The 17,240-nt window shown below is 38.4% G+C and overlaps 1 protein-coding gene across 7 annotated transcripts in view; it reads right to left on the reverse strand.

Moving 5' to 3' along the window:
• The window catches only part of RAB11FIP2 (RAB11 family interacting protein 2), a 35,522-nt gene extending 18,730 nt beyond the window's left edge, over positions 1-16,792 (reverse strand). For 2 of the 7 annotated variants that reach the window (XR_004951315.1, XR_001596644.2), the window contains exons 1-4: positions 15,741-16,790; positions 9,948-10,390; positions 8,778-9,246; positions 6,627-6,856 (exon numbers count right to left, since the gene is read on the reverse strand). Coding sequence is in view for 5 of the 7 variants with exons in the window: in XM_036222433.1 (XP_036078326.1) it covers positions 8,778-9,246; positions 9,948-10,390; positions 15,741-16,093 (1,265 nt within the window). In the remaining 2 variants the exon portion in view is untranslated. Of the gene's footprint in view, positions 1-6,626; positions 6,857-8,777; positions 9,247-9,947; positions 10,391-15,740 lie in introns of all 7 variants that reach the window. The other 5 variants (XM_036222433.1, XM_036222435.1, XM_016142515.2 and 2 more) reach the window with 4 other exon arrangements.
• Positions 16,793-17,240: the final 448 nt, after the last annotated feature.

Genomic DNA, 17,240 nt, shown 5'->3' on the forward strand with positions numbered 1-17,240 from the left:
ATATATAAAATTATTTTATTTGACATATATTTCACATATAATAAATATGTAATATCATGTTAATATTTTTACACTTATATTATAATTCTACAATAATATAATACTACACTTAACACATCAAATCCAAGAGCAATAATTTACCCTTAAAATATAAGTTCAAGAAAACAAATATCAAATGTCTGGATCCTAAAGTTCTTAGAAACTAGATAAATGCATGCAAGGCAAATCATTTCACAATCAAATTAATTGCTTTATTTTTCTATCACCCACAGCTATTTAAAACACCCTGGCCACAGGTAACACTGTCACCATATATTAAATATATAGAAACAGCACTTGTTTTTCAAAAGTTAAAGGTTTATTGTTATGAAAAAAGTGATGTGGTCATAGAAGCTATTCTCTTAGTGAAAACTAACAACAGGGAAAAGCTTTGGTAAAGCCACAACCACAGTAAAGAAATACATGTAGTAATTACAATGCCAGGGTAAACACACTTTAAATGCATCAAATTCATAAACGGCTACAGAAATTTGCATTGTGTTCAAAGAGGCCAAAGCATGTTTCAGTGCTCAAAACCAAATTCTCAAGAACGGTTACTATGGTGGTACTAACTTGATTGCCGCAATCAATTCAAAACACATAATTCCTATTCTCTGACACAAAACACAAATAAATAAGACAGCATCTTATTAAAAACAAAAACACAAAGCTCAAACCTCTCCATCAAGACTAAAATGGCAAGTCTGACTCAAAAACTACAGACCTGACATTGCTGTAATATAGTTTTTACAATGCTGTGTTTCATCAGATTTAGGACACGGAGTGAAGACACGTCACTGGAATACTCTTTCTTGTTCCTTCGCCTTTACCAATCCCTCCTCCACACACGCACGAGAGCAGAATGGTTAAGTCCAATCTATTTTAGCCCAGAAATAAACCTTTGAGATGTTCTCTTCTTTTCCATCCTCACTGCCAAGTGGCCATCAGGTCTCGCCTCAACAGCCATACTTACTTCCTAACTAGTTTTCCTGCCCCAAGTCCTTCTCCTCTTCCCTTTCCAGCCCTGTCTGCAGCAGATCCCCCAGGCTACAGGGCTATGTGTGTAAGATATCACTTTGATCATATAAAAACCTTTCATGGTTCCCCATGAAATGCCTATGCAACGTCCAGTCTTTAGCATAGAATTCAGATCTAATATTTACATGCTTGTTTCTCTTAAGCTCTATGGGCAGAATTTAGATCTTCATGACCTCTGATTCCCATGTATACAGTAAATATTCCAAAAATAATGAAAATGAAAACATCATTTGATTGTCAGATCTGAAATATGGGAAAAAAATCATCCTGATGGACAGGAGGAGCCACGCTGAGGCGGCAAGGGGATGAGTCAGGAGACCTGCGAGGGCTTTCTTCACGTCTTTAGATTATGACGGGTTTGTGCTAAAGGTTTGCTGACTGTAGGAGTTTTCTGAACCTAAACTGGAGTCATACCTCCAATGATTTCAAATTTACACAAGAAATAACTAGATCGAATACTCGAAATTGGGAATATCAAGTTCCAGATGTGAAGGTACCACAGGAGCATCACTGGAGAGGGACCCGTGCACATTATGTGAAATCCAAACTAGTGAAGGGCAGTCTCCTGTCTGGCCCAGACCCTGACACTTTTAAAGTGGATAAGGAGAGTAAGGTCAATTTGGAATACACGATTTTAGCTAATAGACAAGAGATGAAAAAATAAACAGAACAATACATTTCTAAAACATTTTAGAAACAACAGTTTGTCTTTCTGATGCATTGTTCTCAAAATATACATTTTTGTTGATGACAACTGACAAAGATTATTAACCTACATGCAACAACCTTCCTTGCTTGTTGGTTTTACAAAGAAATAATCCTCTCAAATTCTATCTTAAAAGTTAAACCAAAAAATGTACAGGTTGATTTACAAAAATTAGCGCACTTGGGGTCGATGGAATAAAATCTTAATACTTTCCTATCAGAAACCTCAAGAGGACTTACATATTATATCTTGTATCTGATCATATCATAACAACCTGTTCTCTTTAACTACTGGACTCGCTATGTGTTATCCTGTGTCCGGTGCCTAAGAGCTCGTTAATTACCTAAACTATATCTCCATAGGTCTTGTTAATTACCCGTCTCCTGTCTCAGAGGACCTTGTTAATAACTTGTACAGTCTCTCTAAAGAGGTCCTAACAACACATTAAAATTAAAGATGCTTTTCTTTTAGCACCTGTCAAGTGCTGTAAATTGAGAAATTTTCACATCAGTTTATTAGCCTACAGTAGTTTTTGTGGATTTTTTTTGGCTTGTTTTCTTCCCTCAAAGAATCTCTCTGTATCTCAATCTCTCGGCTCAAAATAATAAATAATAACTTAACAAAGTTTGTCTTTTTTCATTACAGAGCTTTTTTTGTTTTCAATTTTGAAGTCTATAAATATCAATTTGTATTAGTGAGTTAGCAAAAGGATGGCATGGTTGGTATCTGCAAATTAACCCATTGGGAGATGTACCAATTAATGAGAGCTATTTAATGAGTATTAGGATGACAAAGAGTAAAAAAGTTTCAAGTGGTATCTGGGGAGTTGAGCATAAAGTTCTAGTTAGTGTTAAGGGAACTAATCACGTCGCATATTTCATGTTCCCAGTCACTGTTTCATCGGATACATTCTGTAAATCCCTGGGCACTAATGGATTAACGCGTCTAAAAACCACCTCGAAAGTTTTTGTTTTCTACCTCATAAATGAGGCTACACATTTTCAGCCCTGGAAAAGATTTACGGCCTGCCATGAATACCAAATTATCCTTAATATTAGACAAAAATAAACAAAAATAAATATTGCTATGTAATATTTATTATGCCAAAGACAGAGCTTTAAATTTATGTAAGGAAAAAAAAGTCCATAAGGAGCATTATAAAAGTGAAGGTTTTAAAAGAAAGAATAGGATCTTTTGTTTATTATACTTTTTAAAATTAAAATGTAAGCCTACAGTAAATAATCTATTATTTTTTATGGATATGTTATATAAATTCATAATAATGGTTACACATGCTTATAGGCCGATGGTGATTTCTGATTTGTGAAAATTAGAAACATATTTAAATATACATTCTAGGTAACCCATTTTTATAGCTTCTAAGAAAGCTATGATACAACCATAAACAGGAATCAAATAGGAAAGAAGGAAAGGAGAAAAAGAGGGAAGCGGGAGAACCTGATCCCGAAAGTAAACGGCATACTGTCATGTAAAATTATAAAACATTAGTGAGAAATATGAGGTCTTCATCTTAGACACCATTTCTGCACCGCCCTAAAAGATAACTGTTTGGCCCAAGTTCATCAGCTAAGGAGTTGACAGGTTCTTTCACAGCAAATACTGCAAATGAAAATATATGCATATATACGCTGATAAGATCAGTAATACTTATAAAACAATAGATACTATTAAGTTATCATAGAGCAATTAAGAGTTTGCTACATGGTACTCACTACAATGAGGCAGAAAATAATGATGCCTAGGTTTCACCTGAATCCTGAGAAACGATTCATCCACAGATGTCATAAATATTTAGTAGACAGTTCTGTGTGGTCTTCGATGCCTACTCTAACTTGATGTGTCTTAGCTATTCGGCCAAATCTCATACTGCTTTCCACATCCCAGTTTCAGTCAAGCTGATCCTACCATGCCCTCTGCCTTAGTCAGGGTCCTGTAAGCAAAGCAAACATGACTTAAGTTGTTGATTCAATTATGAGTTTACAAACCCAATTCCTCAATCCTAATTGTCCATGAGAACTTACTGAACTCTTATGAAACGAGAGTTCAATATTTAGATCAGCAATTTTTAAACCTGAGAATCAGCGGTACGTTTTTTAAATGTTGATTTTTATCTCAGGCCCATTCGCTAAAGATTCAAATTCAGTCTGAGGTAGGACTCAACATACTGCAGTTTAAAAAAATCACCAAGAGCCCCTGATGCTCAGCACTGGGGACACACACCAATCTAGGTGCGGTGGGGCCCGGAACAGAAGAGTCGGCACAACTGTGATAACAACTCACCTAGCTCTGTAAGGAGGACTGAGACCTGGGCACAATAAACACCATCAGCAATTACATTCTTTTTTATCAGGAAAAATCAAAGGGAAACACCAAGTTAGCAATCAAGAAAGAATGAAAGGGCTTTTAGCACCAAGGAGAGATGAGCTTAGGACACTCAGGAGAATGAAGAGTGCATTCTACCACTAAGCCAAGGAATGGGATGGCAAAGCTTAAAAGGGCCTTGGGTAAAGAAGTTAACTTGCATCGAACAAAGAGATGAGGAATAGTAAAAGAAAAGCTATATTGCTAAGAAAAACCTAAAATACAATAAGTCTTGAAAAAGAAAAAGGAGAGTTTGGATCTGGTGTTACAAATCAGTAGTTCTTAAACATTTTTGAGCTAGGCCTTTCTTAAACAGAACAACAGGTGCTATGGCCCCTGTGCCCTAAGTGCTAAATAACATGTGCTGGAATAAATGCAATAAATGCAAAATCGCGGTAACTTAATACTCTGAGAATGTATCATGCAGACAAGGTTCAGTTGGTTATTCTTAGTTAGGGGGCCTTCCACATGCTTCCAGGAATCCAGGCTGTTCCTATCTTATGGCTCTGCCCTTCTCAAAGATCTCCATTCAGCTAAAGCAGGGTTTAGAAAACTGTTTTTGTAAAAGGCCAAACAATAAATATTTTTGGCTTAGTGGGCCATAGTCTCTACTACTTAACTAGCACGGAAATAGCCATGAGCAAATCGGCGAGCTGTGCTCCAATAAAATGTTACTTACAAAATCAGGCAGCAAGCCAGATCTGGCCTCTAAATCTGGTCTGGGGTAGGAAGGAAGATGGAGGCTGATACAGGTTTTCGTGGACCAGAACTGGAGTGGTTTATATCTCCTCCACTGACTCAGGGAGCCAGAACTTGGTCACATGTCCCTACCTAACCAGGGGTCTAGCTATGTCTCTGTTTAAAAAAAAAAAGGAAACCTGGTTCGATGAACACACCCACACATTTCCATTTCCCAGTGTGAATGAGTTATTGAAAATGGCAGACGAACATCTGGGTATATTTGTTTTTGGAAAACTATACACTACTGATGCAAAAGGCATTACTTTACAAATTGTGGGGTTAACAGATTAGTCAACACAGACGGCGCCCAACTGCCTCTGATTTATAATCAAAAAGCAAGAGTTGAAGCAATTTTAAAACACAAATTCAATACCAAAAATAAACTGATAAAACATCTTCCTGGCAACTAACTACGAGAATGCCAAGTACACTCTCATGTACCTGCATGGTAGGGGTTCTGTATCATGCCGCCAAGTGTTAGGATCCAGACGTCTTAGCACCGGCATCTATGGCAAACACAGCACCAAGTACGTACCACACCTAAATCATTTTCCTTGGGGTCCACAGCTAAACTGTTTTTCTTAACCAGCTGCACTGAAGTTGGGATAAGACTGAGCTCTGGCCAATGGGACAGATGTGGAAGTAATGTACCCCACTGCCACGCCCAGCAGATAAAGATGGGATCCTCCACTCTTTCCCTGCTGCATGAGCTTATTAAGGAAGGACCCTGTGGTCCCTGAATAACTGTACTGAACAAAGCACCCACTTCTCTCGTCCCCATCTCTCCATAAATTACTTTGTGACAACAATGAACAATAAACGTCCACTGCAATAAGCCACCGAGATCTGGGGTTGTTTATTACAGGGGATATAACCTATCCTAATTGTTAATATGGAGTTCTTAATATACTCCAGAAATGTGCTATTTAGGGCATGAAAATGAAAATTTAGTAGTTCTTAGAACTCACTTGGGTTTTAAATAATGTTTAGCTTTAAATAAAAAGGCACACATTTGCCTGTACGGATCTGTTTTCAGTCTATCAAAAAGGCCTTCGCAGCCCACAACACCGAGCTGGAAGCAGGGGAATAAGGGAAAAAGCATTTTGGAAAATCGATCTACGCCACTGTGTTCATTGATCAAAACTGTTTTTCTAACACCTACTACCTACCAAGCACCACGCTGGAGATTAAGGGCCGAAGGCTGAATGGAATGGAGGCGCTGCCCTTGAGCGGTGCATGGAGGGAACAGAGGGACTGGTCTATCACTGAACAATGGGATGCCCACAGAAAGGAAGACGCATGTGAGAAAAAGCTGCCACGCAGGAAGAGCCGCCTCCCCTACGAGGGCAGGAAAGGCTCCAAAGTGCAGGGGCCTGGAAGAGTCAGCAATGCTGGGAGAGATGTTTCAGGGTCCTGTTCTCTGCTGAAGCAACCCGACCGAGAGCCTAACTCATTTCCTCTCCAGTTTGATGCAAGACTATAGGGTCTAGTCCAAGAAGAGAAGGAAAATGCAGCCTTTTTTGTGATTTACAAGGTGACGTGTTCAGGTGGATTTTACTGACACTAACAAATAAAAACTCTAACTTTTAAGAACGTTTCCCTTAGTGCTTGAAAATTTCCAAGCATAAAGCAAATTCTCCAGTTGAATCACGCACATTACTCAGAGGGTAATAATTCAGTTCGCATACACCTGCACTCACAGGTGACCGGGTTCACTCACCAGAACGAAACCCGTCCCACAGCTACATGTACTTCCCTTAACGCAGTTGACCATTCTCACAAACTTGGGGCACGAGACCAGGAAACTCTGTAACTACTTCTTTAGCGCTACTGGAAAAAAAAAATAATTCACAGGCCGTGTCCTAGTGATGTGAGTCTCCAGCTTCAAAAGGTGCATTTGGTTTAGATGCTAGTGTTAGAAATCTGAAAGCTGCCAACCAACGGAAGGTGCTATGGGGAGGAAAACAAGAATATGCTGTTATGGAAGGAACAAAACCAACTCCACTACATCCTCCCGAGTGCCATGCAAGACACACGTGAACTGCACTCTCCTCCCCAGATTATTGAGAGCCAAGCATTGTTAGATTTACTGTCATTAGAGCTACCCCTTTATTGGAAATGTTTTACATTTACCACAAAGACGGGTTATGATACAAAAAGGAAGAGTAACTTCCCAGGAGTCTACAAATGTTTCTGTCCTCATCTCTGGCATTGTATAGAATGTGAAGATGAAAGAACATGAAAAAAAAAAGTCTTAAAAATGAAAATCCATTGTTTTTTACATAATTGCAATCATTATATATATATATATATATCACAATACAGCTCTAATTTTGATAGAAAAGGCATTAATATCGAAGTAACCCAAAAGAAAACCCAAATCTGGCAAAATGCCATACTTATTTTTAAAATGTGTGGCTGCCCAAGTAAATAGCCCAAGTATAGAACAATTAAAGTTTTGAGGATACCTATTTTTCTACATGCTGCCATACTTTAAAAACATTATTTTTCTATCATTTCCCATTTTTCTTGCTTTTCTTGGCTCTGAAATTATGTTACCCAATCTCTAAGTTATCTGTTATTTATAACAATCTTCTTCAACAAAAGTTCATTAAGGAGGGGAAAAAAGGAAATGAATTTCTATTTACCCCTGTAATTTAGGACAATGCAATATGTGAGGTACACTATATACCAAAATAAAACATTTGAGAACAGCATATCAAAACTATGGTCTCTTTAATAAAATATTAATGCCATATAAAAATGTATTTTTTTGCATATAACCTATAAAGAAAACTGATCAATACTTTCTAAAGCTACAGCAAATACTCATTTATTAAGAAAAGAAAACAAAGAAATACACACTTGCCTTTGAAAGGTTTAAATGCATGTTTTAATGTGTCATTAAAGTTTAGAGTTGGGAGAGCACAGCCTAGATGGGTGAGTGTGAATACTGTATTTTCTGTTTACGATGGGACAAAACACTATTTTTGAATAAAATACAATAAGACAGTATAAAAAACATAACAGCAGCCACTGTTTATGGGTTTCCTATTTGGGGCCTGGCTTTGTACTATGAACTTTTTTTATCGTTCATTGTCACCCAATCCTACCAAGTAAGTGTTATTTCCCTTGTTTCAAAGATAGAGATGCTGAGTTTTACAGAAGTCACAGAGCTTAATAAAGCCAGAATTCCCAGTGAGGTCTGTACACTATACATTACAGAAAAAAAAACTGTCACATGGCAAACGTTCTACTATGCTCTTCTATGAAAACTGCTTAAGATTCTAATAAATTCATCTTATTCTTTGCTTAAGGCTTCCTTAATTGACTATTCCATCGTTCATTTCTGCAAAACTCACAATCTTAAATGCACAGAGTTCCAACTTGTACTAAGGAATAAGAAAAATATCATGACATATATAACTGAGAACTCAGACTTCAAAAATAGCATCTTTATCATAACAGTGGTTATTTCTACGACTATAAATCCTCATATAGTCTTTGATGTATTTTAGCACCCACGAGGGTCACAGAATTCTGATAAACATTCACAAATAAAACTACTTCTGCACAGCCATTTGGAACACAACATACCACCGAACTTTCTGGCTTGAATTAACACCCACTGGCGATTCACTCTCACTGTCTCATCCAAAGCTAGGCTGTTTTCCCCATAAGTTTCAGTGAGTTTCCAGCTCACATAAGGTAAAAAGTTCAAGTCCAAAGACATGCAACATCACCTGGCTCCATAATTAATTATAAAAACATTTTCCCAAGAAAATAAGATATGCAAGTATTTAAAGGAATATTTGATACTTTTAAATATGGTATGTTCAAATTCGCAAAACTTCCCCCACGTTAAGCTTACCTTGAAGCTGGCATTGTATGTGAAGCCCTGAATTTTGTTGTAAACGGATTAGTTGACTCATAATTAAAATAGTCCTGACGATTTTCACTAAACGCACTAGGCGATTTCAAGTCACAAGGGCTACTGGATGCCCCATTGTTAAGTTTATCAGATCTTCTGCTATCTTTTTTCCCAGTCACTCTTTCAAACAGGCTAACTCTCTCCCTTTTCTCTCTTTTATTTTCTTTTCTTACTTCGACTGATTTTGAAAATAAATTCATGCTGCTGTCCCATGATTCACTGCTTTCTTCAAATGGATTTTTCTTCCTTGGCAGTGTTGCAAATTTTTGGGGTAATGAAGCAGTCACATTTGTAAATGGGTCATTCTGTCTTCCGAAAGTTGATTCACCTTCATCCACGCTGCTGTCAGGTTGGTTCATTTTAGAAGTATCAAAGCTTAATGTTCTTCTGTGTGGAGATTTGAGACTTCCTGCAAACAATTTTGTAGTTGGTACATAATCAGTGACACATTACATCACACTATTTGACACATTCTGTGTGCACACTGCTGCTTTTAGAATGAGAGCAATTAGCTATTTAAAGATATTAACCTTTAAAATAATCAAAGAAGACAATCCTAAAATGCCAAGGTATAGCAGCCTAAAGTATGCAGGCTAATAACATTTAGTGTATTTATTGTGAGAAAACCAGTAATTTACTCAGCTCAGAAAAAAACAATGTCAAAACTAGAGGTTCTGCTTGGCCTAACAGTGTTATAAATTCTCAAAGTTTTTTTTTTTTTTTCATCATTAGAATTAAATCTACTTTCTTACTTCGGAACGTAAAAAGTTTTTTTCTAGGAACTTTCTAATTAGATGGAATTTTCATTTATGCTGCAGAGTTTCGAGACAATAAAAATCAGTAGCAAGAAGCCAGGCCACGAAAAGTGACTGGGACTCATTTTTATTACCAGCTAGTAATGTAAATACAATACGGAATGCAGACACGCTCTGCCTTTAACAAGCTTATTGATTTTGAGTATAGTAGGTATCGATAAATATTTGATCACTAAACTTAGAAAATACTACCAAGAATCTAATTTTTATTTTCTAACTTTAGAAGTTAAACTTTAAAAAATCAAAGGGTATTTCGGGCCACTAAGGACACAATTAGAAAGAATGTGTCACTTACCACTTTCCGGAACCGTTCCAAAGGACTCTAGCTGGCGTCCGAGGAGACGCGTTTGCCCGATGGAGCCAGACTTCAGTTTCTCCGAAGATACGTGGGCCCCAGTTAAATCAGACATCGAATGCGCTGAAGAGAGTCGCTGAGGACCCAACAAGAAAGGCTTTTTTGGTTTGGATTTCATCGATATTTCACTACTTGAAAATTCAGAACTGACATCAGGCATGTGAGAATTTGGAATGATTGCAGATGATGTATCCGAAAACGTCCCATCATTTTTTCTACCTTTCATCTTATCTTTTAATTTTGCAAAAGGAGATCTTGTTTTGTCCTTCATTGATAAGTCAAACATACTTGCTGTCATATTGTTCCTCATGAATTGAATGTTGACCTTTATCTCACCCCTGTTTTTGGCTCTTTTTCCTTGTTTGGATTCTAATCTAAACCACCTTAAAGAGAAGGAAAAACTGGGTTGTAACATGTAATGAAGAGAGGATATCAAGCTTTGTTATGTACAAATAGCTTTTCAGGTAAAGCTATGATACATCAAAGCAATCTTAAGCAATAGATGGGACTCTGCCAGCCAGAACACTTCTGGTTTTTCTCATTAATTTTTAAAAATTCATCACTGTCTCTTCGACTTGACATATACTTAAAAAAAAAAAAAAAAAAAAAAAACAGGTCTTTACTAAGTTTGAAAAAGTTTTTAGATAAACTTTTCTTTCATGATTTGAAAATCATTCATCATCGAAAATTTTCACCAATGAGAGCTATTAATTACATTTCCATTTGGGATAAGTGGTGCGATGGCTTGAAAACATTTTTTAAAGTTAAAAGACACTGAGGTACAGACTCTGAAAGAATCCATCAATACGAACTATTTTTCAGCACTATAAAATGATAATCACCACATTTTAAATAAAATATTTAGCCACTATCCCCAAGTATTTCTTCTGTAAAAATTATTAAAAGAATTTTGTTAATATTGGAGACCACTATATATAGTTTGCTAATCATGAAAATTGCATATAATTTAGGTTAATGTAAAATGGGTCAAAGCCTTTTCCTGTATAAAAAATGCAAAATGAATAAAATGCATAAAGTTACAAAGAGCAATGAATCTTATCAAGTGTTTTTGAAGGCAAAAAGAAAGCTTAAATGCTTCCTGTTAGAATTTGCTTCATTTACTATCGCTACTGTGACAATATGGAATAAAAATTATTTTAATTGGAGCCAAATCTTACACTTTTATTCACCTCATGAATGTACAACACTGCCCACTGTTAAATGATGTATACGAAGCAAAGTTTACTTTGCTTTTGTTTACAGTATTTTTATCCATGAGAAAGTCTCCAGTTGTGTCACAAGTGGTCATTCTACATGGCAAACAGCCAAAAAACTGCAAAATCAAGCCTGGAAGAGAGTTTCGGCAATGTTTTCACATTACTTAACAATGAAGCATAATATCCATTCCTGCAGACAGGTTATTATTTAAATACAGCGCTAATCAAGTGTAACATATTTTCTTAGCTACAAAGGAACTCTGATCTAATTTTACATTAGCTCTTTCTTTCATTGTTACCAACAGGATATGCCAGAAGGCGGCACATTTACTATACATCACGTGGAAGACCCGTTCACTGGTCTTTCCAGACAGGAGAAAATTGGCATATAACACATATACCAGCTACGTCTTAGCAAGTAACACCCAAGAGAAATACTTTCTTGATTCATTTGGAGCAATCTGATCAATTAAGATCTAGATGTGTCAAAACGAGCTATTAAAAAAAATATCTTATAATAGAAAGCATTAACCTGAGACCCTAAACTTAGAAAACTCCTTATCTCAAGCAAACGGTGAAATTCTGAAAGCATGGGGGACTAGAAATGATGGCAATAAACTGTGGACTAGAGAACTCTGAACAATCAAAAATTGAGCATTTGTAAAGTCTGAAAATGAAACAAGGTTATATACCCAGTTACTAACTTACAGTTTCAGAAGATAAAAAATTTTTCGATGAGGGATAAATACTTCTAATAGATGGTACTTCAGAAATACTCTGTAACATCTCAAGCTTTACAGAAAATAGATACACATTTTAAGAAATGTGCCAAAAACGAAACAAAACACCCAGGCATGTAGGATTTCCATGTGTATAGCAAATCAAAGTAAATCCGAAAAAGAATCCAATAAATGAGGTGAGGGTAATTAAAATTCATAGATTTTTAGGAAAAAGACCAAATAAATCATCTACTTTAACATCCTTATTTCATAAATGAGGAAATTGAGGCACAGAGAATAAGTAACCTCTCAATGTCAGATTAAAGTCAGTAAAGAAAATACCCAAAGTTGTTGAACAACATCTGCATGCAAACAGAAGTTCTTTCATATCTGATGAACCACATATGTTAAAGATTAAATGCATAGCTGGTAATCTATGACACTGTATTTAATCAGGAGACATGACAGCCAAAGAGCAAGTCAATGTAGGTTTTCTCCTGCTAGAGTGTAAGCTCTATGAAGGCAGTTTGCCTTACACTAAATAAATGTTTATTGAATTATTATTTCTAAAACTTATTACTTCTAAAACAACCAAGCGATGTGTGTGTGTGTGTTGCATTTTGTTTTTCAGTAGGGAACACTAAAGACTTATGTGAGCTTTAAAGAATAAAGTTGGTGTTTGAACACAATCTGTAAAATACAGTATTTTCCATCCTCCTCACACACACACACACACACACACACACACAACCTGCAAAAAATTTCAACAAATAAACTAATTTAAAATATAGGCATGACAAACAACTTTAACTGCTTTGTTTTGAAAGTGATATAACAGGGAAGTCTTAATGAGATCTTCAAAAGTCATCCCAGAGATAAAACTAGTTTTCCTAGGCTTCATAAAGATAAAATAAAGACACAGCAGCATTTGGGGCTTAGTGGATTAATGCTAATTTTTTTCACCTCTTGAGTGCGGGATTTAAACTGTATATGGCCTCTGCTCAGTTTCTAGTGGGCATAAGTCCATGTTCAAAAACCACCACACATGTGGGAACTATTCACAAGCAATTGGTGCTGTGCAGTCAGAAACGGGACAAGATTGGCAGTAAGGGTGCCAGAGGCCAGGACGCAGGTGCGCTGCAGAGACGCACACCAAAGTCCTAAAATCTGTGTGTTTGAGTCATACTTAACTCTAGGGACTCTGACTGTTATTACTTTTCATGAGTATAAAAAAAAAAAAAAATCAACATCACCCACTTCTGTTGTAAAAAAAAAAAAATCAATACATATTATATAACAGCATGAACAATTTTACCGTTGTATTATTAAATATTATTCCCTTAAATCTCGTGCCAGAACCAACCCAGACACCCATTAAAGTGGGAGATACAGAAGTTCTCTTTCCTTGCCCCACTCAAAGTGCCCAGGCTCAGAAACCTTTCCCCTTCTCCTCAAAAGAAAAAAAAAAAAAGGCATTTAATTTCAAGGTATAAAAATAAGTAAAATAATAGTTTTAGCTGTCACACTTCTTTGCCTAACATGACACAACTGGAGGACAAGCTGTAAATACTTGTCTTCAGTGTCAAGAGTAAAAAGTGTCACACCTAGCAGTTTCAGGGGACTTCTAAATCAGCTGGTAACCTTCATCACTCATACGGGTTTTCTAAAAAGCACTTGGGAATACGCTGACAAGGTTCAGCAATGTGTAGAATATTAAATATCTTTCTTGCAATACACCAATGGCTCAAGTCTGTCCCTTACTATGCCACATGTACAGCTGTGCTGGAAAAGGAAACTATTAAATATATTAAAAAACTAGAAATATTACCAATAAATATATCTCATCAAATATGTGGTCCCCATTTATCCACAAAGAAAGAAAATGTTAGGGATTTAATAACAAATGAAAATCACTTTGAGTGCAATAACATCACAAGCCCTATTGATAACATTTTAAAGCATCCCCCCCACTCCGCCCTCTGCCACCAAAAGTTCTAACCAATTTCATATAGTAGCCAATAGAGAATTTCTATAGGGAGACTACAGCATTAGTGTATTGTTTACAGCCAAGTGTACTGTAATTGTGATGCTGCTAAAGATAAGGAGTAAAGCCAGAAGAAACTCTAAAAGCGTATTTCATCCTCAGAATCTTTGGGTTCGCAGGTGCGTCTACTTTTACTTAGCAAATTTACATTTCAGAGAAGGCCTGTAACACATCATTCATTACATTAAAAGCACTATAAACAAGGTATGAAATATGAAGTTACAATATACTTAAGTTCACGTTCAAAACACTCTGATTACATAGTGACATCCAAAATTGGTAATTTGAAACAAATTATTTGAAAATTATCCATTTTTTCTATTTAAATTTGATGAATTCCTCAGAGGAAAATGAATGACACTTTGTAGGTATCAAACAGTTTTATTAAAATTATTGATAGTCAACTCTAAAATTTTTAAAACATTTCTCTGTCCTTTTTCCTAAAATATTTTCATCTCTTTAACTAGTCTAAATATTTACCATTGTTCATCTTGCATTCCTAATATTTACCTCTCTACACTTTTACCCTACACATATTAACACTTAGGTAAAGACCTGATTCAAACTTTGTTAAAGATAAAAATTCTAATCAAGAGAAGTTTGCAGGAAGATATGTATAAAAAACAAGGGATGGTTGTTTTAAAATATAAGAAATAAACGTAAACTTCAAGAAAGTTATAAAAAAGTTTCTAAAAGGGTAAATAAATTTCAGTTATGGCTGAAACACCAAAGCTATTCTGAAAATTTGAATTCCTCTTATAAAGTCAACTTATATTTTTTTCTCATTAATTCCATTTATAATTCAATAATAATGTTCTCTCAGACTAAAAAGATTGTAAATTTAAGTTAGGGGTGAGTATACAAATCTCTGAAAACATATTATTTTTCAATTTAAGACATAATATCTTAGTGTTAACTGATATTATGGTTTTTTAAATTAGAATATATGCAGCTGAAGTTTGAAAGTCATATTGAAAAGGTCATGTTTTCATTGAAGATGTCATTAAATCATTTCATCACAAGAATTTAATCATTGTTTCCAAACTTACAGTATCTAATAACGTCTAAACACATTGGCTTTGCACAACTAAAACTGAAGTAAAACACCAGCTCCAACATATTGTAAATTCAAGAGCAATGTTAGTGTGATCAAGGTTTAGAATGTTTGTACATACTTTTAAAACTTTTTTTCTTTGAACAGCTTTAGACTCCACCAAGATGTACAGACCCTGAAAAATGGTTGGGCTCAAATAAAGGCCAACTGTTTATAATGTTGAAATGAAACACTATGTTCTAAACTTGGTAATTTATCTTTTGACAGCTTCAGAATTATATGTATATATAAATAAACATTATATGGGCAGACTTAGTTTTCTGCTATTCCATTTCCTGGAAAATTGTAAGATTTAAAGATCATAACAATTTACATATACGTTGTTTTGGCTGGTCAATTCTTGATCCAGTCTTGTTATTAGTGAAACAATGTTAACCTTTAAAACCTAGTTCGAAGTATTCAATTATTTAAGATGATTACCTCAAACAAATGCGAGAGTAAGGGATTACTGATGACTCCATTTAAAAAATGTTTCTTCACAAGAGCTATTTTTACTTGAGATTCATGCAAACATGGCGCTTAAAACTGGGTCACATTTCAGTCCAAAAACCAATGCCCCAGGTATACAAATAATTTCCAAGAACAGAAAACCCATAAGATATAAACTCCCCCAAATTCAAAATAAATTACATAACTTACTCGGTTTTCCTTCTTTGTTTGTCCTCAAAGATGTCATTGAGATTGATTGCCACCTGCCCTAAAAACTTATCCAGACCCACCAGGGACCTGTGCATAACTATGAGGAAAAGAATGTATTTCTCTGGATTCCCCTGCATTAGCAATCCGGGGAGCTCAAAGGAGGCCTCTTCCTTCCAGACTGGCTCAAGGGTTTTCTCAGCTACGGAGGTGGAGTACTTTTCCTTACCCAGCTGAATTATAGTGTATGTGTCATTGGTGCCACTTTTGCCTTTTGGCTTAAGATCTTTGGCTTGGAGCACTGTGACCTGCACGTGGGTTGGAAACCACTTTTGGGCTTGCTCGGACAGCATCATTCCGTCCTTTCTTTCTGCACCGAGCTGCCAAGCACAGGCAAGTGCCCCTCCCGGAGGGAGCGCCTAATGCTTAATCACTGCATCCTAAGGGCACTTAACGGGAGACGGACAAAGTCACAACTGCCCAACTTCCCTAGGGCTGATGTCAAACAGCTGCACCGGGGCAGCCCGGGGGCACGCTGCTCTGGGGAGGTCCCCTATCCTCGGGAGACACCTGGGGCTCACCATCACCTGGCCGCGCCGTCCGGGCCCCGCGTCCGCACCTTCACTCTCCGCCCGCCCGGGGGACAAGCCCTCGGCGACGCGGGCGGCTGGCTACCCGGCCCACCGGTAGGAGAGGCCTGGCCGCCGGGCCCCGGGCGGAGGGCTGCGGGGGTGGGGGCGCCCCCCGCCCTGCACACTAGAGCTCGCCAGCCCCAAACGCAGCCTCCGGCCCCCGCCCGCCTCCTTGGGGCCCCGCCGCCCTCTTCTCCTGAGCGCCCCCCGCCCTCCCCGCGCTGGCCCGCGGGCCCGGCCCGGCTCCTCCTCCGACCCCGGTAATACGAACCGCCGCCGGCTCGCGCGGCCTCGCACCCGGTCCCTCCGCCTCCCCTCGCCTCGGCTCCTCCTCTCGGGTGGGGACGGGTCGCCCGGGGGCGGAGGGGATGCGGGGCAGCGGACGCTGCTGCCCGGCGTGTGCGGGCCGCGGGCTGCGGGGCGGCGGGCACGGGGCACGGGCCCGCGGGGCCGGCGGATCCTAACGCCGTGCGGGCGGCGGCGCCGGCACTTCCGGGTTGCCCTTCTCCATGTTGATCTCGGGAACGCGCGGGGCGGGGCCGGGCGGGGCCGCGGGGTCAGGGGTCAGCGCCTCCCTGGTTGCCGTGGCGACCGGGGGCGCGCCACGCGAGTCCCAGTCCTGGGCTGGGCGCTTGGGTGGTTTCGCGCTGGCGGCTCGGGCCTGGCCGAGCGCGGGGCTCTGAGGACGTGGAGGCCTACACCTGCCGGCGGGGGCGGGGAGCCTGGCGGGGAGCGGGGAACCCCTCGTGAGTGGTGGCACTCAAAGCCCGGGCCTGCCGGGTCTACGGAGAAACCCAATTTCAGTCTTTGAAAGCTGTTTTCGATGTACCCTGGATGTCTAGTGCCTGACGCAGAGCAGGCTTCCGATAAA

This window comes from Rousettus aegyptiacus, unplaced genomic scaffold (assembly GCF_014176215.1).
Source record: "Rousettus aegyptiacus isolate mRouAeg1 unplaced genomic scaffold, mRouAeg1.p scaffold_m13_p_6, whole genome shotgun sequence".
In the NCBI taxonomy this organism is placed as follows: Eukaryota; Metazoa; Chordata; class Mammalia; order Chiroptera; family Pteropodidae; genus Rousettus; species Rousettus aegyptiacus.